This window comes from Pelodiscus sinensis, chromosome 1, assembly GCF_052426305.1.
Source record: "Pelodiscus sinensis isolate ZL-2025 chromosome 1, ASM5242630v1, whole genome shotgun sequence".
Taxonomy (NCBI): Eukaryota; Metazoa; Chordata; order Testudines; family Trionychidae; genus Pelodiscus; species Pelodiscus sinensis.
In genome coordinates this window covers 153,249,915-153,274,312 of record NC_143052.1, presented here as the reverse complement: position 1 = coordinate 153,274,312, position 24,398 = coordinate 153,249,915, and the positions used below count along the sequence as shown (strand labels likewise).

Here is a 24,398-nt window from a genome sequence, read left to right as displayed (position 1 = left end):
AACTCTCACAGGTTTTACTGGTGCCTTACCTGGGCAGGGTAGTTTAAGTATTTCTTTGGAACTTCCCATATGTCTCCTTTACTGACAAAAGAGGATAATTTTTATCTCCCCTCTAAGGAGAGATGTTAGGATTAATTAGTTTGTGTTTAAAAGTATTTTGAAGATGAAAATCCAAAATATAACATTTTCTGGTACCCATTTTATAGTATTTTTAAAATATATGAAAAAAATCCCTCTGACAAATCTTTGCCCATTTTATGAAACTGACTACAACATTCTGACTACACAAACACTGTAGTAAAAATGAGAGGGGAGGTGATGGTTGTTTTTCATTTTATTTTGAAATATATGTGAATTGTTCTGAGTAAGTGAATTTCAAGAAAAAAAAACACTTCTGGAGTGGTTGTTTCTAATTCAAAGTCACCAGAAGAGGAAACGAGAGCGACTGAATGTCTCATGATGTGTTCTGTGAAAGTCTCTTAAAATGAATTGGAGTACAAAGAGCTTCCTTGTCTGACTTATCTTTGTCAGGCCCATCGGTGTGTTGGGCCACGTCATCCATTCCACTGGCCTCCTCTAAACATGACTAAGCATGTCAACAGGTGCAGGTGGATGGTGATGGCTGGGCTGCTTTGCACTGCCTGACCGTAATAATTGTGTGCACCTTTCTTGACAAATAAGTGGGACACCAGTTTACTGGCCTACTGGACCCTCCTTTCCTAAGTAACCACCCATGATATAGTAGTTTCCCCCAACATAATGGCTGTTCTTTGCCAGCAGTAAGAAAGGAAGAAGTGGTGACTGGTGCTTTTTGCTACACCTTTCCATCAGCTTCTATCACAAATAGCCAGGAATGAGTCAGGTACAAGTCACTCACAGTCCACAAGCCCCATCAGTCAGCTTGGAAGCTGCTGAATAATGTTTGTGTAAAATCTTTTTTTGTAGGTTTGCAGTAATGTTGTAAGACGAGTGCTGAACTTCTCTTGTCCTGCTTTAATGAGTAGGATATCGGGTGGGCAAGGTAGTTTAAGCAGGAATCTAAAACATTCTGGACATGAATCTCATGCACCCTTAGACCAATTTACACCACTCTAGTAGGGACTTTAAATTGGGAGTAAATGTAATAATGTGTTTTCTGTTAAAGGCCTCTGCGGGCTTTGGGAGGGCGTTTGAGTGCAAAATCCCAGCTCTGGGTTGGGGCAGGGAATTGGGGTGTAGGAGATAGTGCAGGGTACAGGCTCTGGCCAGGTGGTACTTACCTCAGGTGGCTCCTGAAAGTGACTAGTATATCCTTCTAGCAGTGGCTCGTAGGCAGAGGGCCAGAGGGGTCTCTGCATGCTGCCCTTTCCCTCAGTCATTGGCCCTGCAGCTCCTATTGGCCTCACTTCCTGGCCAATGTGAGCTGCAGAGTCAGTGTTTGGGGCAGGAGAAGTGCTTGGAGATCCCTGGCTCCCCCTCAGGGGCCACAGAGACATGTTGGCTGCTTCTGGGAGTGGTGCAGAACCAGTACAGGTGTAGGAAGCCTGCCATAGCCCTGCAGCACTGCTGGACTTCTAGCGTGCAATAGGCAGTGAGTGGGAGGGAGAAGAGCTTCCTGTGCGTAATCAATATGAAGATGTCTGCAGGGAGCCATGATGTCTGAGAGGTGTGAAGTGGCCTGTTCATCTCAGTGAGGCATTCACTCAGGGGTGATCATTTGAATGTTAGCTATTTCATTCCCTTAGTAAGAATGGAGCCGGGGTCATTTTATGGTGAATCGTTTCTTACTTTTCTACCACATGTCCATGACGTTTTGGAGATATTGTCGCTAAGTTTTTTGTCTTCAGTCAGAAGGAGCCCAACGCTAGGAATTTAGCAGAGCCTGTAAGGGCCCCACTGAGGTCAAGCTCAAGGAGCCCAATCATATTTTGAGCTACACAAAATCTAGTCCACTAAGTGTTTCATTATGGACATGGGTGGGTGAAGCTTATGTTATGGATGGTGCTTGGAAGAGTACTACCACTTCCCCTCCAACCCAGGCCGAGCCCTAATCTCCAAACCTCTCAAGTTCCTCAATATTTTCCATGCTTTCACTTACCTGAATAATTCTGTATCATCTCTAAATGTTGCCATTTCCCTGCTCAACTATATGCCAGTCATTAATAACAACAAACAGTGCCATTAAATGTTTAACAAGGTTTAGTAGCATTGGTCCTAGTATAGGTCTTAGAGGCACACCACTCTTTACACCTTTTCTTGTTTAAAATAGGCCATTTTCTCTTCTCTTTGGTTTTTCCCTCAAAGAAACACAGTCAATTTAGAAGTCATGTATGTGTCTTAAAAATCTGTCAGCTGCCCCATGCAAAACCTAAGATTACTGTAAATGAAAATGATTGGGGGAAAAATATTTTTTCTCCTTTTTTCATTTGTTTACATTGTGCATTTGACAGTACTTTGACAGTTTCACTGGTTCTTATATATAATCAGTGATTTAGTCATCTTCTCCAGTTTCTTTGAATCATTCACGCAGCAAAAGGAGAGAGAAACACTTTTAAAAATAGGAAAATGTGATTGTAAAATCACAGGGAGTCTTGGGGGCAGGTATAGAACCTGAAAAGACTTTAAACTTTTTTCATACTGAATAGATTTCAAATTGGTGAAGCTTAGTTTCACATCCATGATTAAACTTCTGTCTCATGCCTTCAGACTACTTAATTTTCCTTAATAGCCTCTTTAAGAAACTGCAGCTTTTTAAAAGATTTTGTCCTTTAAAGAAATTGATGATTTTGCACAGAGATAGTCCTGTGGTACACTGATTTCCTGCAGCAGCAACCCTTCTTCACTTTTCAGTGCATGGCCCCCACATGCAGCAGATTATAACACATTAAAATTAGTGGTGTAACAAACTCGTAATTCATATACCGCAAGCAGATGACTGACTGATTGCATCCTGGAATGAATGTTACATGAGTCACAGCATGTTGCAATTCAACGGGACAATACGTGCTGCTTGAAAGATGTCAGGTGTAAAATGCTGAATATGCATAGTTTTTTATTTGTCTCTGTTATATGTCACTGAGTCTCTCTGATACTGAGCTAGGCTGGAATGGGAGAACATAAAAGCCAGACAACTTAATGGACCCCAAAGCTTCTGTCGACAAAGAGCGTCTAGACAACATCCAGTTCTGTCGACAAAGCAAGCCGCTTTGTCGACATGACAATGTAGACTCAAAGGACAGTGTAAATGCAATAATGCCTTCTGACGACAGAACTTTGTCGACAAAAGGCGTTATTCCTCATAGAATGAAGTTTATAGCTGTCAACAAAACTGCAGAATTCTGTCAACATTATGTTGACAGAATTCTGAACTCAGCAGCAGTGTAGACACAGGTATAGTTTTGTCAACAAAAGTCCACTTTTGTCGACAAAACCCTGTAGTCCAGACACACACTTGGTATAACTCAATGGCAGTGAATAGAGCTACCCCAGGAATCACAGAATCATAGAAAACAAGGACTAGAAGGGATGTTAAGAGGAAGATTAGTGACTCCCCTTGGCTGGAAACATCAAACCAGAGCCAATGGGAGCTGTGAGCATCCTTGATTTAGATCATCCCTGATAGATGTTTGTATAACCTGCTCTTAAATATCTCTAGCAAGGCTGGCTTTAGGAAGTGCGGGGCTCAATTTGAACAATTCCAAAAAAACACGCACACAAAAGTTTCAAGAGAAGGGGGCAGAAATTTTGGTTGAGCAAAAAAAAAAAAGGCCCACAAAAAATCCCCAGCTACCTCCCCCGCCAAACCCCGGAGGTAGCTAACACCGTTCCTCCCCCTTCTCCCCCGCGGCACAGGGAAACCCTGCGCTCAACTCACACCTCCTGCAGCGCAGGCAGCTGCCGCACTCCTCGGGGGCCAACGCCCCTTCCCGCAGCACACCCGGCACACTTCCGGCTTCAGGGCCGGGGCCCGATTCGGCCTAAGGCCAGGCCTGATCTCCAGTTATGGAGATTCCACAACCCCATTAGGAAATTTTTTCCAGTGCTTAACCAACTTGACAGGAAATGTTTCCTAACGCCCAATCTAAACCACCCATGCTGCATGGTAAGCCCATTGCTTCTTGTCCTATACTCAGAGGTTTCTCTCCCTCCTCCTTGTAAAATCCTTAGGTTCTTGAAAGCAGTTATCATGTCTCCTCAGTCTTCTCTCTTCCAGACTAAGCAAACCCAACTCTTTCAATCTTCGCACATAATTCATGTTTTCTAGACCTTTAATCATTTTTGTTGTTCTTCTCTGGACCTTCTACAATTTCTCCACATCTTTCTTGAAATGTGGCACCCAGAACAGGACACAGTACTCCAGGTGAGGCCTAATAGGTGCAGAGTAGAGCAGAAGAATTATTTCTTGTCTTGCTCACAACACTCCTGTTTCGGCATCCCAGAATGATATTGCTTTTTTTCCATTGGTGTCACGCTGTTGACTCATGTTTAGCTTGTGGTCCACTCTGACCCTTATATCCATTTCTACAACACTTCTTCCTAGAGCATGGCCTGCAATGTTTATGAAATACACTTCTCTTCTGAACACCAGCACGATTTTTTCAGTGGTAAGAGTAAGTATGTAAGTACAGGTTGGACCTCTCTGGTCCTGCACCCTGGGGACCTGAGTGGTCCTGAAGATTTTTGCTGGACCAGCTGAGGTCATTTCTGCCCCCCTTGGACTGCCTCCCCCACCAACCTGGCTCTTTGCCTCCTAGCAGGCTCCTCACGTGCATTGAACCCTGCTGCCCTGCCATGGCAGCCCACAGTCCCATGGCTGGGGCTCTCAGCTTCACCGCAGCAAACTGCTATCCCACCGCTGGTGCTCCTGGCCCCCTGCAGCAGACCACTGTCCCGCTGGAACTACCCTGCCACCACCGCAGCCACACTCCCGCAGAAGGACTCCTAACCGCTGGCCTTCCTGCAGCCAGCCTGACTGGGTTCCCAGCCCCCACAGTGCTCCTGCCTCTGATCCTCCACCGAGTCTCTCTGGTCCAGCAACATCCAAGGTCCTTCAGACCAGGGAGTCCCGGTTGAGAGAGGTTCAACCTGTAGTAGGAAAAACAAGTTAGTCTGCTGAGTGGGTCCCTGCCGCTGTAGATACAGTGATAAGGGCTCAGTTGCTTGCAGAAGGGATCGCACACAAATAAGGACAGTCTGGATTCAGACCTTGGTGCTCCCTGCAGCTCTCCCTTCCCACCTCTATATCCAGGTTCTTGATTCTCTGGCAGGTTCCTTGAACCCACGCTTCCCACCATGGGCGGCGGGGCTAAGAGGCAGGAGTAGGCATTGCCTTCCCAAACTACCAAGCATGGCTGCTCCCACACTCCACCCCCTGCTTCAGCATGGCTCCCAGGCTGCCCCTGGGCGTCAGCTACTCTGAAGTTGAGGACGCGCACTGCCCGCCCTCCACAGCTGAGGTGGCTGGGGTTGCACACTTCCCCATGCGCCATGGCTGGGGAGGCTTATGGGGGGTAAGGGGTGGCTGGAGACCTGCCCCTGTGGTAGTGGGGGCTTGACCCCTGAAGGGAGCGGGGGTCTCAAGTGGAAGAGGCAGGGTTGAAGGGTTGCCTCCCTCTGCCCTAGGTTCACCAACTGACCATGCTTCCCACATCATCTCCATCATGCTAACCCTAGTCAGTTTAATCATCTCTTGTTTCCATTACACAAACTTCCTGCTGTCTCATTTCCTAGCTTTCCCTTTAATTCCCTTGTAATCATCTTCTGCTTCTGCCACTGTTACCATGGCACTCCTCTGGTGTCATCCCTCCCTCGCCCCAGATGGCGTCTTCTCATCGTTACTGGTAAATTGCTAAGTCATTCCCACTTCTGCTTTCCCTTCCGTGGCCTGTCCGTGACGTGTTTATCATTAGCTTGTAAGCTCTCTAGGCCAAGGACTGACTTCAGTTGTCTGTACTGTTTGGTATTGGGTGCCCTGACTAATGTGAAATCATACATCCAGACTTCTTGTCTTCATCTTCAAGGCTAAATGCAGCTCTGCACCAACGCAGCTCTTATTTCTTTCCTCCGTCGTCTCATTTCCTTTCAACTCCCCATGCCTCATTCTTCTTGTCTTTACACCTCCTTCCCTGCCATCCCCAAATGCCTGGAATTTCCTCTTTTTGCGTGGGCCTTACAGAATCTCCCTCTTCTCCTTCGGATCCTCTCTGAAAACTCACTTATTAGGTGGAGTCTTCCATGATACTTCAGCAATGTAAGAAGCACATAACTCAACACTCAGGCAATGTCTAGGCTAGAACAGGTAGGCTATATTTGAATCTAGAGACAGCCTAAAAGAAAAAAGGACCAGAGCCCCAATTTAAGACAAGTCAGTCATTCAGACAGACAGCATATAAAGCCACAGATTGGACTGTACATTCTACATGAGTCTTAGGGTAGGTCCTCAGTGGCGAATCATCACTGAATTGAATTAAATGGAGTTAAGAGTTTACACCAGGTGAGGATCTGTCCCCTAAGCTGTAGACTCTATATGGCAAGGTCTGTCTCTCCATATTTTGTATGTCATCAAACAAGCTGACGGAACTCAAGAATAAATCTGATATTTGCTCGTTTGGCTACCTCATTGTATTCTGCCCACTTCAGGCTTTGCAATTTGAATGTATGCTTTTATTATGGCACTAATGCTGATTTTAGTGATGCTTTGCGCAGATGAAGTGTGCAAGGACAAATGCAGGTGGGGACCCAACCAGTCCTAGTGTGCAAACTCCTCTGTTGCTTTTACTCCAGTCTGTCTCATGAATTTTACCCTCAGCATTCCCTTTATTGTTCTAATTAAGATAGCACTTTTATTGGCTCATGTTCAGAAACTATTCCCATTAAGCCCCAAATATCTCTCTGATGTTAGTATAGGGAAAAAAAACCACCATTTGCAACATTTGAAGAAGTCTGTTCCTTCCATTTAGAAATTTGGCCATTTATACAAAAGCTCTGTGTGTGTGTGTGTGTGTGTGTGTGTGTGTGTGTGTGTGTGTGTGTGTAATACATTTTTATGGTAAATTATTTTTTGTGTTTTTATTTTGCAGGGAACATTTTTTTAAAATCCATGGAGGCTGCCATTTGAATCAACGTCTAGAAAGTTAGAATTACAGGACTACATCTTCAGTCCTCATGAAGTGTCATTCCAGTGGTGCAGTGGGCACTAACGCAGGTAAATGAGTATTTTCTCCACATAGGGGAGTCCTCACATGGATTAAATGTGACATATTACCTAGCAAACAGCTACAAAGGACCTTCCATATTTTTCTCATTGAGGAAATGGACATTGGACATTTTATATGATGTTCATAGGCTCAATCTAAATTTCAGTTTTACCCCTCAGTAGAAGAGGACTAAAATGCATTTTGTTCTGTTTGTGGGGAAGTTGCACCTTCTCTGGGAATCAAAAATGAAAATGTAGGATTTTCTATGTCTGACTCTGTATTGTGTTCTGTGATCATTTAAAGAAATACCTGTTGTGATGTATATGTACAGTTTGGGAGAGTTAAGGTGACTGTACTGTTCTTAATGCTTGACATCTTCACTTGTGTGTACTGTAGTTAAAAATCTCAGTCATAATTGTTTTGGAGTTGGGTTTTCAGGTTTTTTGCAATATTTCTTTGGATTTTTCTAATAATGAATCTGCCGTATGAAAAACATAAATAAGAGCTCTGATTTTCTGATACTTTTTGTACATGTGAATGTACAAAAACAAACAAGTGAACAAAATATTCAAAACCAAACAAATGAACAAAAATAGCAGCTGTGGGTTTTCAACAGTGCGTACATCCACACGCAGATATCAGAAAATACAATATTGTCTGTGGTCAGGAGGCTGTTTTCAAATCTCCTTACTGCTGGGGTTTCAGACAGTCATTCAAGCACAACAGTCCTGGATCAGAGTGTTGTAAATGTAAACTCTGAAGTCCTAATATAGTATCTGACTTTAAAGAATTTGTGTATGGCGAGGGAAGGGGGAAGAAATCAGCTGTAAAAGTCTCAGCTAATAAAAAAAAAGAACATTATTTAAATTGTTGGGTAAGAAAAATAATCAAACATTTTTCCCTTTTAATATGTATTTTTCAGTGTTAAAATAAACAGCAGGGTACCCATGCCATAAACAAAGGGGGCACACGAGCAAGAGTGGGATGAAAACAAAGGCAGTTTATCAAAATATTTTCCCTCCTTCTGTGAAGTTCAGGCATAAAGTTGCACCATAAATGACTGCCAGAGGTTAGGAGAATGGCAGGAGATAGGAAGTATTAGATAGGGCAGGAAAACATGCATCAAAGAATAAGAATCCACAATATGTATTAAGGAAAGAAGTTTAATCATTGCAGTCAAGATTCAGATATGCATATGTAAATAAACCTCCAGTATGGGCAGATCGCCCCATGAGCTCCATTCACACCTGAGTTACTCCAGTTTTACACTAGTCAACAGTTTTACTCCACTTTTACTCTGGTGTAACACCACTGGTTAACTCAGTGATGAATCAGGCCCCAGAACTGCCAAATATGGTTTCTTGCACTGTCCTCTGAACTGGCTGTCATTGGCCACCGCCAACGGCATAGTGTTTGAGATGGACAGCTGATCTCTTCCAGAATGGCAATTCCTACAGTCCAGTAGGGTTAGAAATTCATTGTATGAACCTTAAAAGAACTCCGCATGCAACACCTCCCCTCACTGCTCACACTTCCCTTGACATTCATGTGCAGACATTGGGGGACAGTGCGTGACTGTCCATGCACTGGCACTTTTCTTAACATTTCTAAAAAACATGAGCTATGAGGGAAGACTGAAAGAATTGGGCTTGTTTGGAAAAGAGAAGACTGAGAGGGGACATGGTAACTGCTTTCAAGTATTTAAAAGGGTGTTACAAAGAGGAAGGAGAAAAATTATTCTCCTTAACCTCTGATTATAGGACGAGAATCAATGGTCTTAAATTGCAGCAGGGGAGGGTTAGGTTGGACATTAGGAAATACATTCTACCTGCCAGGGTGGTTAAACACTGGAATACATTGCTTAGGAAGTTGTGGAATCTCCACCATTGAAGATATTTCAGAGCAGGTTAGACAAACACCTGTCAGGGATGCTCTAGATGGTGCCTGGTCCTGCCATGAGTGCAGAAAACTAGATTTGATGACTTGTTGAGGTTCCTTCCATAAATCTATTGCAGTTCTCTTGGCTGCAATGGTAATATCACTGTTATAGACCAGCCACCAACATAAGTGCTGGAACTAGGAGTCCTGAGAATCTGCCTCAGCTCCTGGCTTTAGGTGCTTTCCATTATATACAGGGTTTATGCTTTGATTCAATAGCTCTCAGCACCCCCTCTATACAAATTGCTTTAGCACCTCTAGCTGCCAGCATTTAAAATTGTGTGTCATGTAAAACAGCTCAGAGCAGGACTAGACACCATAGCTGTGAAACCGCCAGTGCCTTGTCTAAGCTAGTGTTTCCGTTGTCACTAAAATTAGTGGAGCCACATAGCTGATAATGCAGCGGTAGGAAATTTTAAGAAAAGGACTAATGTAGTTAGGCTCTAGTTGAGTATGCAAAATGCATGAATTTTCAAATGTCATCATTTCATTTTTGCAGCCGCTCCGGACCCCCAGAAGCTTTCTGAGCTCCCGATAACTTTGCTACTCTGTGGGGACAAATGTAGCATAAAGGGTGTAGATCCCCTGGACCCAACTACACCAGTAGATCTGTGGCCTCTGGGAGCGTAGGCCAAAATGGAGGAATTAGAGAGCAGTTTCTTTGGTCTTATTGTGTGCACTCTCCTGCCTTCAGCTTAATGTAGAGAGGGAAGCAGTGTGGTCTGGGAAACAGGGCATTCCAGGGTAGGTACTGGTGGGAAATTTCTGTCATCTTTTTTTTTCTGTGTAAAATTGGGCTTTTGATTAAACAACTGTTTTTTGTAAAAAGTTATCTGCTTTCCATGGAAATTTTCATTTTTTGTCAAAAAAATTCAACAATCTTCTGGCTGAAAAGGTTTGGGTTGTGGCTGCAAGATTTGCAGAAACTGAAAATTTCTGAACAAAATTTGAACAAAAACTTTTTTTTCCATTTTATGTCAAAATTCTCCTAGGAAAAATATCCCCATTTCCTGATCAGCTCTATTTAAGACCATGGGGTTTTATGCTGACTCTTCCATGAGATTACTACCTTGGGCAGGCTGCTTAATACTCCTGTGTCTCGGTATTTTCACCTGTATAATGGGGACAAGATATTAACCTATCTCTCGAGGAGCTGAGGCTGAATTAAACAATGGCTGTGATGTGTTTGGAACTTCTCTGGTGGAAGGCACTAGAGATGGGAAACCATGGAGTGTACACTTGAATAACTCAGCACATTACAGCAGCTCACTGCCAGTATGTATATTTAGTATTAACACATCAGGCTTTTGTGACTTATGCATGAGGCTGCCTCTCCCTGCTTCAGTTATGAGTTCTGTGGGATGAGCTTGCACTCATGGGGATTGGAAGGCCATGAGCTCTACAAATACAGGGAGGTGGGAGCTGGTGGGCAGTAGCTGGCATGGCTAAAAGGCTAATATAAACAGCTGCCCTAAGAAGCTAGGCAGCATAGCAATAGAGGATAGGGCTTTTATTAGAGAGGCTAGTTTTGATCAAATACTGAAAGGTGTGCCTGGCAGTAAAACTCCCCCAAGCTCTCAGAGTGGATCTTCAGAACCAATGTTCCCTCTAATCCATTTTCATCCATGCGCAGATTTTTTCCATCCATGCACCAAATAAATGATGTGTACCAAAGTATGTGCGAATGTGCACCACCAGCAGAAATAAAAGATCTAGTTGTGGGTGCTCTGCTACTCATCTGGGTGGCATTGGTCTCTCTCCTGAGTGACCGCATGAGAAAACAACTTTCCGGAGCACTGCTCAGGACTGCTCGCCACTCCCAACATAGGATCTCCTACCAGCACTCAGAATGAAAGGTACAATATTCACCCTGCCGCCTGGGAACTACCACCAGCCTTCTCAACGAAACCCAGAAGAGACACCCTGGATGAGACTGGGTGCACAGATGGGGCTGCATGCACCAGTCTCTGTGTGAGCTAGAGCTTGTTAAAGAACTCAGTCTCTCAGATGACAGGAATTTAAAGACATAGGTGAAGAGTCTTCTGGGAGCTGATCATATTAACTATGAATCAGTCCCGACTGCTTGGTAAATCAGATACATGGTACAGCCCTAGTGACAACAGGCCAGGTGATCCTGGGCAGATGCATGAAGAGCAGGTTTAAGGTGCCAGTAATACATAATCAACAGTGTCCTTGAATGAAAGCAGCACTGAAAAATACAGCCTTTATGTGAAGGAAACATCCTAGCACATCCCCCCTGGCATTCTACCCATGCTACGTCCCAAAGAGAAGTCAGACTTACCCCTCGTTACCATGGCCAATGCGACGGTCAGCAGAATGAAGGCACAAAAAGTCTTCCCAACAAAATTCATGTCCATTTTTGCTGTCATCGCTCACACAGCTTGCTCGTCCCATCCATTGTGTTGCAAGCCCAGCTGCAGCGCGTCCCTCTGTGACAGCGCGCCCTTGCCTGCCAGTGTCTCCGTTCCCTCTTCCACTTCCCCACCTCTCCACCCCAACTCCGCCTGCTCCTGACAGATTAGTTCCTTGGAGGTGGAGAAGAGTCCTTCTTATGCCTTTTCATAGCACGAGGCTTCCTGTACCGAGAGCCAAAGCAAACATTGAGGAAACAGATTGAGCGGTACGCCTTCCGTTCATTGGCTCTCCTCGCAGTGCTGATGTGTGAAGATAAAACTCCACAGCAGAGCTCGGAATGGAGTAAAAAATGAAGCTTATTCTCCGAACCTGGGCTTACTGTCAGAGAGGGAATATGAACATGTTAATCGCAGGGAGTTGGTGCTAACATACTGTTCGTGCAGTAATAAGCGTGCACTCGGAGCTTTACAGACAAGAAAAGTTCAGTCCCTGAAAGGGCTTCCATTCAAAGATTGTCTATACAAAGACCTCTTTTAACAGCTGCTGTGCAGGAGGTGGCCTTTAGGATCGGGGCCTTCATCCTGCTCCTAAAACAAAGAAGCCCACTCAAATCTCAGAGGAGAGAAAAAACATATTAGTGTGTGTGAAGACTGCTCCTATTTTTTTTAACTTATCTTTGGACACAAGTTTTTTACCCTTCCAAGCCTGGCGACTGTTTCCCGTTCTAGCTCAATTTCTGGCTCATCTCACTGGTTCAGAGATTTTTGGTTGTTTGCTAGGACAAGGGCTCCACCTCTCTTCTTTCTCACTGACTCTCCCAGGTCAGGTTCAGGGTTGAATACTTCTCTCTTAAGCTGACTGCTTCTCACATGCAGAACTCTCTGGTGCTGCAGAATTGTCAGGGCTTCTAGGTGATCAAATGCATAGCCCAAATTATCTGAAATCAAGAATGACTTTGAAGACAAAAGGGAGCAATGGAGACGTAACAAAAAGCAGACTGAGCAGAGAGGCCAGCATGGTATGTATTTTTGTGGTTATTTTCACATCTCTTGGATAGCAGGGTCAGGGTTTATAGATCTCCTGGGAAAAATTGGGGGCTTATTGAAGGGAGGAGAAGTAGAGGCAGGACCGATCAGGCCAGAGAGTGGGTCCCAAGTGTCAGATTCACATAGAGAAAAGAGCCGGAAACATAAGAACTGCTGTAACAGATCAGTCCAGTTATCAAACTAGTCCATCTAGTCCACCATCACAATACCATCTGGTACGAACCGCTTCAGAAGAAGGTGCAAGCAATCCCATAATGAACAATTATAGATTACCCTGACCTCAGAAGTAGTTTCTTCCTAATCTCTGCTAGAGAGGGTTAATTTACTCTTGGAAGCAAGACAATTTATCTCACTTAAAATTTGTTTTTGTCCTGTCCAATGTTATGATGTATATTCTCAGTACCCATAAGCAGGTCTAGTCCTGAGTTCCTGGCCTCAATAACATCATGTGGCAATAAGTTCCTTTGGGTACACTGTGTTATATTAACAAATGTTTATTAGTTTTAACTGTAATTTAACTGAATGCCACTTGTAGTACTATGAGAGAAGGTAAATAGGAACACCTCATGTACACTCTAATTATACTATTATTATTTTGTGCACAGGTCCCTTTATTATATATCCCTACTCAACTCCTTTTGGTGTAAACAGTCCCAGTCTTTCTTCACAAATAGGTCTTGACTCATTTTACCCATCTGTTCTGACACCTTTCTCATTCTGCTGTATCCTCGAGTGATTGGAACTGAGCACAGTACTGCACAGGAAGACATACTGGTATTTTATAATATTTTCCATTCCACTCCTTAAACATTTGAACAAAACATTTGAACATTTTGTTTGCTGTTTAGACATCCACTCTGCACTGAGCAGCATTTTTCACTGAGCTTCCCCCCCTGCTGTTCAGGACCATTTCCCAAGGGGGACTACCTTTATTCTAGAAACCAGCAATGCATGTGAGCAGATCACATGATTATCTCACAGAGGGAGAGAGGAACAGGAAAGGGGCAGTTGATTGCAGACACATTAAGGGCACGTCTACACAGTGGCGTTATTTTGGAATAATTGACATTATTCCGAAATAACATAGTACGCGCCTACACTACAAGCCCTTATTTCTAAATAACGTCCAGCTGGAGGACTTCTTACTCTGACTGCTGTAACCCTCATTTCACGGGGAGTAAGGGAAATGGAAGGGAGAGTGTTCTTCCTTCGACTTCTTGCTGTGTAGACCGCGCCAAAAGCCAAATTAAGCTATTTTGACTTAAGTTACGCAATTGGCGTCGCTCAAGTTGCGAAGCTTAATTCGACTTCAGCCCTGCTGCGTAGACGTACCCAAAGAGACGAAGGTGGAAAGAGAACTAGAAGTTGTACTGAGCCTTATTCATGAAGGAAAAGGAGCTTGAATTTGATGCAGAAGCCCATGGGACTTGAAGAGAAGCTAGATAAGGACATAAAGGCAGGCAAGACAAGTGATTTTGTGGAAATTCTTTGAGTGGATTGATGGGTCTAGTGAGATGTAGTGACCCTGCATGTGTAGTGGGGGAGGAGGTTCAGGGGAGGGGCCCTTCCAGCTTCCACCCCAAACTGACAGACAGACCGAATGCCTGCTACCCTTGTTTTGACTGCAGCAAGTTATCTAGGAGAAACAGGGTTAAGCAACTGTGTTTGTTTGGCAGGGGAGGTAGACACTATTTATCTACCACTTAGGAGTGATGGAACTTGCTCATCTTTTCTGGGAGAGGCCGAGAGGCCAGCCAGTGCAGAGCAAGGGTGTTAGGTTACAGAGCTTAGACATAGTGAGCCTGCTGGGCTTTGGAATGCTTTCTGTTCTTATAAAAAGACAACAAAGGGCCTGGGAACCAAAACACAAAATGACTCGGGTGGAACCTACTTTCTCTCTTGTTGCTGCACCCCTGAGAATGAAGCTGCCTTGGCTTTTCTCAACCAGAGACTGGGCATATTTGTTACACCAGAGGAGCTTGGGCTCCTTTACAGAGGAGGTGGGAAGAGCTGTACCTCTAGGCCACCAGTGAGGAGGAGGGTGTAGAAGTCCGGGTGAAAGGAGATCAGGGTCTGGTTTAAGTGTGAATGGAGGCAGATGGATGGAATTTGGAGGTCATGTAGAAGGGAAAATTGAGGGGATTTATTGACACCAGGAATGTGGGGAAACCAGACGGGTGGGAGTGGGGAGTAGATTGTGATGCCTGAAACAATGCAGAGACTTGAGCTAGGGCTAGGGCATGGGGAAGAAGGAGGAAAGGTCAGGTGGGAAATGGGATGAATTTGAATTTCGTGGGGTTGAGCTGGTGGTGCGTTATCCAAGATGAGTCTGAATAAAGAGGGGAAAGCTAGGGAGCTGAGTAGACCCGAGAGCCATCTCCTCTAAAGGGAGTAACTGAAGCCATGAGACTGCATGAGGTTACCTCTGGGTAGTGCAGCTGGGAGAAAAGAAGATGGACAAGGACTGAGTCCTGAGGGTTAGCAACAGAGGACAAATGGGAGGAGAAAGAGGCTGCATTAGGAATCTTTTGTTATGTTAAAGTGCTCAAATGAAACTGAAGTAACTTGTGGCGGGCCTGTGTTTCTGCCCAGTCTGCAAAGAACTGAAAAAATCACTCAGGCTGTGTCTACACAGTGGTGTTATTTCTGAATAATTGACATTATTCTGAGAGAACAAAGAGAGCATCTCCACAGCAAGCCGTTATTTCGACATAATGGCAAGCTGGAGGACTTCTTACGCCAACTCCTGGTAACCCTCGTTTTACGAGGAATAAGGGAAGTGGAAGGAAGCGTTTTCCTCCCTCGACTTTCTGCTGTGCAAACAGCACCTAGAGCAATTGGCATAGCTCAAGTGGCGTAGCTTAATTCAACGTTAGTCCTGCTGTGTCGATGTGCTCTAAGAGACCGATGTGCAGAGGTCACAGCAGAGAGGCAAATGAGTGAACGAGTGGCCCACAGACGGGAATCCTGGCTAGCAGGGCAGGAAGCAAAAACAAGTGCTCGGATGGTGGAGTAGGCAAGGTGCCTTCTTCCCCGAGTGGGAGGTGAACACGCACAGATGCTCCTCCTAGCCTGGGTCCTCACTGACTGAGGACAACCACTGCGAGTGTGATGTGGGGAGGGAGCAGAGAGGGGCAAAGAAAAGGAACTTCTTGTTGTAGAATGAGATTCAAGAACACTTCCCTGTGCACTCAGGAGTGGGTATCCTGCTCAGAGCTTTCTGATTATGATCCTGCTTGTGGCATTTTCCCTAATTAATATCAGGTGATTTTCCTTCTTCCCTTAAAAGTTTTTTTTTTTCTACATTCAGGCTGTACTTATGAGTGGGGAAGCACTGTTTCTCGGAGGCACCTAGGTGTGGTGTGTAATTTTGCCAGGATACTGGGTGTGGGCTTGATTTCCTCTGACAGCATCCCTTCTGACAACAGTACAGTACTGACAGCAGTAGAATTACATGCACTGAATAGTCCTGAGACATCTCAAACTGCACACATTCAGTGGGGTTGCATGGCTTTACTATGGTTCTATGGCAAAGAGTCAAGCCGAGGATCATTTTTTTGAAATAGGATGCAGATTTGTCAGATTGGCAATTTCAAGCCAGCTCTTGTCTGTTCTCCTAGCTGAAGTGTGGGCTCTCCATTGTGGTTTTGAACGAGTTACTTTAGATCCACTGTCTCTCATAGTTATCAAACATTATTTGAAAGATACACAGTCTGTGATCTGCTCTGATTGAAGTGGTTTTGCTCAGACTTAAGCCTTTCCTGACAACAGAACTTGCTATAATAACTTGTTCAATGTACAGCGCAGCTGCGGGATTTGGGAAGATACATTGTAACTACTAACGTACAGATCGAAAATAAGTTTTGGGGAGTAAAATGACTCAGTATTGACTAGTGGTTATTTTGACAGATCCTTGATGAGTGTAAATGGGCATAGTTACATCGACAACCTCCTGTGTCAACCCTAGCATCCCAGAATCCTAGGCCCTGAGACACAATGAGTGATGCTGTGTCTAAGTAAACTGGACATTAATAGATACATGCAAAAAGTCTCATCAATCAAGGGAGCTAATCTCCGCGGCTATTGACACACTCACCAGACTGCACAGAACACACAGGATGTCCCATCAGTGATGTCCCTTCCTGCCTATGAATGTAGCAGAAAGGTTGCTCTTACACTCGAGTGAATGGTGCACTGCTTCTCAGACTATATCTATTTAAAGAACCTTTAACTCCCTGACCAACAATAACAGTTTTGGAGAGTCAGGCCTAGTAGTCCCCATTTCTTATCTCTTGATGATATGCATCGGCGATTTTAAAATATTGAATTTCCCCACCTTTGTTAATTTTACTAAATAACTTGTTTGCTTGTTTCCTTTTTAGCCCTTTTCCCCCATAAGTTTAAAAAAAAAAGATGAATTTGATGGATTTGTTGTTGTGGTCATGAAAGTGAATGACCACAAGCCTTAGATAAGAGAGATTTTTGTTTGTGGGCAGAGGTTGTACAAACTTCAGCAAACAGCTCTGCCAGTGCCCCTCACTCCTGAGCGGCAGCTCTACAACTCTCATAGCCCTGGGCTCCTCCCAGACAACTCTGCCAGTGCTCCTGAATCTTGACCTGCAGGCCCCCCCCCACTCCTTTTGTTCCATCTCTGAACCCTAGCAGCTGTGCCAATGCCTCTCAGTTCAGCCCCCCAGGTTTTCCAGCTGAAGTCTTAGAAAGAGTTTGACTCAAATCTGCAAACCAACCTGAAAGTTGGCTGTGAAGGCAGCTACAGTAAGAGGCTTTTCAGCTTGACCTGTTAGTGCTCTATAAAGGATGTAACACTGTGGTCATTTTATATAATTTCAGGCCAGCAAAATAACAACAAACTCTGACCAGCCAGCTCCCCTAACCGAGTGATAAAGTGAAACATGGAGAATGTTGTTGTAAAGGGGTGAGGGCTGTTTCTGAAGCAACTTCGTAGGTGCTCTGTGGTTAGTAGGTATTGTTTATTCCTGGAAACACCCACACAACTGAAAGTCCTGATGAGAATATGGTTTCTTCTGTGACTCTTGCCAGAGGGTAGGAGGGGCAGAGTCAGAGTGCACCTGCACATATCAAAAAATGCTTTTATTTAATATCAAAACTGAAATTACTGAGACCCGACTCGGTACCTTTATAGTCTTTTCTTTCCAAATGAAGAACCAGAATTGTTCTGAACTTGAACCTACAGGTTTACATTCCCTTTTGTGTGTGTGTGTGTGTGTGTGTGTGTGTGTGCGCGCGCGTGTGTGTACAGGTTTACATTCCCGTGTGTGTGTGTGTGTGTGTGTGTGTGTGTACAGGTTTACATTCCCGTGTGTGTGTGTATATACACCTGCTTTCTCAAAGATGTATGGGGCAAAATCCTCAATGGATGTAAATTCGCATAGCTCCTTTGAAGTTAATTTTAAAGCCAGAAGGGATCACTAGGATTCGCTAGTCCAGTGGTCCCCAAACTTTTTACCTCACGCTGCCCTCTTATCCCTGTATGTGTGCCCACCCCAGATGCAGGAATGAGGTTGCTGCTTCAGGAGAGGGAGGGTGCAGGCAGAGATAAAGGGGCTGAGGCCATAGCTGGGGGTGGGGGTGGGGATAGGGGTGGAGGTGGTGTTGGGAGCAGAGCTTTGTCTGGGGGCTGAGGGGGGCCTGAGGCTGACTGCTAGAACTTCAGGTGGAGACTGGCAACTGAGGCCAGCAGCCAGAGCCGGGGCCAGGAGCGGAGTTGGGTGGCATTCCCTCTCAGCTCCCTGGGGGGGCTGGCCCTAGACCCAGCCACAACCCCCAAATGTTCCTTTTCCCCATCTATGGGCATGCCTCACAGTTTGGGGACCTCTGCCCTAGTAGTAAATCATATCAGTATCTTAGATGCCTGTACACAAATGCAAGAAGTATGGGGCATAAGCAGGAAGAACTTGAAGTGCTAATAAATAAACACATTTATTGGCATAGTTGGTATCACAGAGACTTGGTGGGATAATACATGATTGGAATATTGGTATAGAAGGGTACAGCTTGCTCAGGAAGGTTAGGCTAGGAAAAAAGGAAGGAGGTGTTGCCTTATATAATAAAATGTACACACTTGGACTGAGGTGGAGATGGACATGGAAGACAGACTTGAGAGTCTCTGGGTTAGGCTAAAAGGGGTAAAAAATAAAGGTGATGTCATGCTAGGGGTCTACTACAGACCACCTACCCAGGTAGACAAGGTGGATGAGGCTTTTTTTAAACAACTCACAAAATCATCCAAAGCGCAGGATTGGGTGGTGATGGGGGACTTCAACTATCTAGACATCTGTTGAGAAACTAGCACAGCAAGGCACAGATTATCCAATAAGTTTTTGGACTGCATTAGAGACAATTTTTTATTTCAGAAGGCTAAGAAAGCCACTGGGAGGAAGCTGTTGTTGATTTGATTTTAATCAATAGAGAGGAACTGGTCAAAAATTTGAAAGTAGAAGGCAGCTTGGGTGAAAGTGACCATGAAATCCTAGAGTTCATGATTCTAAAGAATGGTAGAAGGGAGAACAGCAAAACAGAGACAATGGATTTAATGAAGGCAGATTTTAGTAAATTCAAAGGTGGTAGGTAAGGTTCCATGGGAAGCAAGAATAAGAGGAAAAACAACTGAAGAAAGTTGGCAGTTTTTTAAAGGAACATTATTAAGGGCTCAAAAGCAAACTATTCCACTATGTAGGAAAGACAGAAAGTGTGGCAGGAGACCACCTTTGATCAACTAGGAGATCTTATATGATCTAAAATCAAAAAGGAATTGTATAAAAAGTGGAAACAAGGTCAAATTACAAAGGACCTTTGTAAGCAAACAGGAGTGTTGTGAGCAAGACACTCTTGCTCTATTATGCGCTGATTAGGCCTCAATTGGAGTACTGTGTCCAGTTCTAGGCACCACATTTCAAGAAAGATGTGGAAAAACTGGAGGTCTGTGAGGGAAGACTGAAAGAACTGTGCTTGCTTAGTCTGGAAAGGAGAAGACTAAGAGGGAACATGAGAACAATTTTCAAGTTTCTAAAAGGATGTCACAAAAAGGAGGGAGAAAAATTGTTCTCTTTGGCCTCTGAGGATAGGACAAGAATCAATGGTCTTAAATTGCAGCAGGGGAGGTTTAGGTTGGACATTAGGGAAAACTTCCTAACTGTCAGGGTGGTTAAACACTGGAATAAATTGTCTAGGGGGGCTGTGGAATCTCCATGTCTGCAGATATTTAAGAGCAGGTTAGATAGACACCTGTCAGGGATGATCTAGTCAGTGCTTGGTCCTGCCGTGCTGGGACTGGACTTGATGACCTCTGAAGGTCCCTTCCAGTTCATGATTCTACTCTTACTTCCTGCAAAGCACCCACCCTAGTGATCCTGTTTTCTAGTTCAATGGCTTAACTGAGAGCTAGGTCTGAGCAAATTTGGAGAGAAAGGTGCCCGATGACTGAGTAATGAAGTTCTTTCAGGAGTGGGAATGACTCAGAGAAAGCTGGATGAGTTGCTGAGATGAAGGGATAGTGGGAGAAATGAAGTGGGGTGCTATTTCTAGTAAGTTCCTCTGCTTCTGTCATTGGGTCTCTGACACACATACAGCCAGCTCTGTTCCGCTGTTCACGGGGAGAGTCATGCAAGAGATGCCTACCAGAATAAATGTATAGCTCTGATTTCACAGGAGCAGAAGGAAGATGAAGATCTTTCAGGTTCTCTCTGCGACAGCTTAAGAAATACAAATGCATTGCTTGATGGAATTATCTGGATTTCTTCAACTGATGGCTCCTGAGACGAATTCCCTTTCAACGGGGATATGCCATATCTATGTCCTTGGTGAGGACAAGCTAACTTTTATTGTGCTATGAAAAATGAAACTCTCCAGCTTGACATTTGGACAGGCAACTCTCAGGAACATTAACTGGGTATCAGGTGGCTAAATCCCCATGAATTGCAAGGAAAGCATACCAATGTGGGTCCAAATTCTGCACTCACTTCTGTGGCACTGCCTGAAATACAAATCTGGTCTATGCTCTCCAATTTGAAACAACCAAAGAAGAAAGTAGAAATTCTGGGCCAGATTCATCACTCTGTAATTCAAAGGGAGTCAATGGAATGATATTATATGTGAGCATTCAGGGGTCTCAGGATCTTGGGTGATCTTCCATGACGTGCTGCACCTGCATGCTACTATCTAAGGCTAAACTAGCCTTGAGACTTATCTGCCAAACTTCCTGGTTGGTGTGGGCTTGAACTCCTCTTACTACTTAATGTATTTTTTCTTGCTTTTCTTTTCTGCCTTTGACCAGAGGGCAGCATTAAAGCTCAGAGAAGACAATCCTAGTGGCTTGGACATAGCTTCATCATTTTAAATAGTGGGAGATGATAGGAGAAAAACAGATGGGAATTTAATGACACACAAGTCAGAAAAGTCACAGTTACTTTATCTAAGACAATTGTTTGGCTCTGCCACCTGCTAGAATTATACAGGGTTACTGTAGCCTTAATACAGTGATCCTAACAACTCTCCCCAGCTGAGGAGCATTGGGTTAGGCCAGCGCTTGAAAGGAAGACATGGGTGCTACAGGCAGTGGTATAGTACTCTTCTCTCTGGCTCAATGATGAGCCAATACCACATTAGAGGGTCTGATATAATACCAAGGTCCTGACCAAGTTTGATTACTAAAAATCTCACGGCACTTTTTCCAAGGGTATTTTCCCTAGTGTCTTGGTCAAATTTCTACACTGGCCATTGAACTTTCTCTTCATATTCTTGGGCAGTTTCAATTTCATGCACAGGAATTACCTGACTGGATCAGACTTCAGATCCATCTAGTTGTCCAGGATCTTGTCCCTGACAGTGGCTATATCCAGATGCTCAGAGGAAAGTATATGAAACCTCTCATTCCCTAAGTGCTAGAAGTGGGTTTAAGAAAACCCTAATGCATAAGGTATAATATCTCTTCCAAGTTGTTTGTTTGCACTACTATAATTCAGAATATTCTTGATATCTAAATACATATCCAATGCTGTTTTGAATCTTGCTAAGACTTTGGCCTCTGACCTAAAATGGCAGAGGGTTCCATAGCTCGACTGTGCTTTGAGTGAAAAAGTATTTCCTTATATTTGTTTTGAAGTGGCTACATTATAATTACTTGTTCCTGTATTATGAGGCAGGGATAAAGAGACGCTCCAGGTAGAATTCACTCATTTCTCCAAAGTTTCTTAGGTGTTAGTTGTATTGTTACCATTCACTCAGAAGCAGGTATATGAAATGAACCTTAATCCAACAGTTAAGTCTCTGCAAGCAAGACCAGATGAATTCTACGGTAATGCAGTGTAGACAGATTAGTACAACCGGATAACTTTCTGTTCTTAATTTTTGTTTTGTACAAGTTGTTTAGACATAAAACTTAATTGGTACATAGGGTCAAATTTTGCTTTACCACATCAGTGTAAATCTATTGTAGTTAGTGTAACTACTCTGGGTCTACAGTAGCATAACTATGAGCCAAATGTGCGGTGTGGGTGAGATATTGTTGCTGTGGCAACCATAATTTTGCATTTCCTGATTTGTACTGTCTGACTAAAATCTCACCTGTAGTGTTACATGAGCATGTTTGTTAGCATGCCACATAAACTTATGAATGGAACAAATATGAGAATAACAGGAGAAAAAAGAAAGAAAGAGGCAGCTAGGTAGCAGAAAGCCTATAGGAAGAACGTAACTGGGCACTTCCAAAAATAGCCCACTTAATGGGCCAGATCACTCTGTGCTGTAACTCCATGTTCTTCACCGAAGTTACAAGCTGAGAGAATCTGACAAGCAGACTGCGGGTCAACTCTGGACTGCCAGATGCTTTTCAATGGGACCCCCTATATTTTAACTACTACTTGTTGTTTTGTTGTTTTCTCCTGAGCCTGGACCTTTACTATCCCTGACCAAGAAATTTGGGCCTTGACAAAAAATAATCAACTAATAATCTGCTGACCAAAGAGAATGAAAAGAGCCTATATGATGTTTGCCCAGCCCCACCCCCTTCCCCAGGCAGAAGTACTTCACCACTCATTGGTCTTGTACAGTGAGTGGAAACACAATGATGAGAGGCACGCTCTCAGATGGCAACCGTGCATAAAGCGGTTTGAAAAACGTGGGGCTTCTATCCTAATCTGGGAACAATCACTTTGGTTAAAAAGTGCTGAATGTGCACTCCTCCAGGCCCTAGCTTGATTTTCTAATTTATTTGTTTTTTGTTGCTCAGATGGGATTAATCAGGAGAAAAACACCCCTGCTGTGCACGTTTGTAGGTATAGCTGAGGTTGATCTAAGCCAGGGGTGGCCAACGCATTCAACAAAGAGAGCCGAAACGGCAGCAGAAAAAATGCAAAGAGCCGCTCCAGAATTGTCGAGCAAAAAAAAGGAAAGTCTCCCAGAATTATCAAGGAGGCTGCCCCTTTAAGAAACAAGCTTAGGCTTTTTGGCCATATCAGACTCCCGTCGATGGCCACTATCATGGGTGCCATTTTGAATCGCCGTCCTAGGAGGTGGGGGGGAGGGGAGTGGCAGGCGGGGGCCATTGGGTTGGGCGCAGGAGTGGCACTTTTGGGAGAGAAGAGCCACATGCGGCTCGCAAGCTGTGGGTTGGCCACCCCGATCAAAGCAGAAAGGAAGGTTTCAGCATGAAATGTGTACACTTTATCCTTAAACCTCCTAGCCTTATTTGACTGTGTCACTTTTTGTTTTCTCTGCATAAAGAGAAGGGTGGTCACGTAGGAAGCAGAAGGTCGTTTCAGCCATAGCAAGAATATGAAAAAAGGCAGGAACATAAATAGGCCCGGGAATACAAATAGCAGCAGATTGAAAAGTGTGAGCATAGGGTGGGGGGATTTTTAATGCCAGTTCTCCTACATAGGATTTGAATGCTGTATGCAGGCCCAAGTAACATTGCTGACTGACCATCTAAAGAGCAGATTTTTGAGAGGTTTATGTGTGTGATATGCCTAAGGGCTAATCAATACCCCTGTAAATAATAATAATAAATAATAATTCTGTGGTGATCTATAGATCTCAACTTTGCAAAATGGGAAAGTGTCATTAACCTCCATTTTACAGATCAGGAAACCCAGTGTGTTCCTCCCGCTTTGGAATTCTTCTCAGGGGTTTCTTGATGAAACAGACTGGAGCACTTCTCTTCTGAGATGGCTAGGGTCACCAAATGGGGTCCAATTAGGTCACCTTTATACAAATGAAAAACTTCTCATTCCAGTAACTTTGAGCCCAGAAAATCCATGAGCCTAAACACTTAAGGTATGCCTACACTGCATTCCTCTTTCGAGAGAGGAATGCAAATGCAGCAATCGAAATTTCAAATGAAGCGAGGATTTGAATTTCCAAAATTGCTTCTTTCGAAATAACCCTTAAACAAGAGTAAGGGATATTTCAAAAGAAGGTTTTTTTCTCGAAATAACCGCATCAACACAGTGTTTTTTATCTCGAAATAGGCTATTTCGAAAAAGCAGCCGGCGGCGATTATGCAAATAAAGCATGGGAAATTCAAATCTGCGCTGCATTTGAAATTTCAGTTGTCTGCATTTGCATTCCTCTCTTGAAAGAGGAATGCAGTGTAGACATACCCTCACCCAGTCAGCGAGTTCATAGGTAGTCTGAGACATGCGATTCTGGGACAATCTCACTTCTTCTAAAAGGGCCAAATCAAGTTGGAACTAAGAACAAAGAGAACACCGATCATACATTCACTCAGCCATACTTAGGCTAGGTCTACATTACACCCCTTTGTCAGCAGAGGAATTTAAGTAAAGCACATCAAAAGTTCAAACAAAGCAGGAATTTAAATATC

The 24,398-nt window shown here is 44.0% G+C and overlaps 1 protein-coding gene across 3 annotated transcripts in view; it reads right to left on the bottom strand.

The window, feature by feature from the left end:
• CD200R1 (CD200 receptor 1) overlaps positions 1-24,398 on the bottom strand; it is a 147,632-nt gene that overhangs the window by 15,243 nt on the left and 107,991 nt on the right. The window contains exon 1 of one of the 3 annotated variants that reach the window (XM_006112221.5): positions 11,416-11,717. The exons of the other annotated variants lie outside the window; for them this stretch is intronic. Within the exon in view, the coding sequence (XP_006112283.3) occupies positions 11,416-11,503 (88 nt within the window). The 5' untranslated portion in view covers positions 11,504-11,717. Of the gene's footprint in view, positions 1-11,415; positions 11,718-24,398 lie in introns of those variants that run through there. 3 annotated transcript variants of the gene reach the window in all.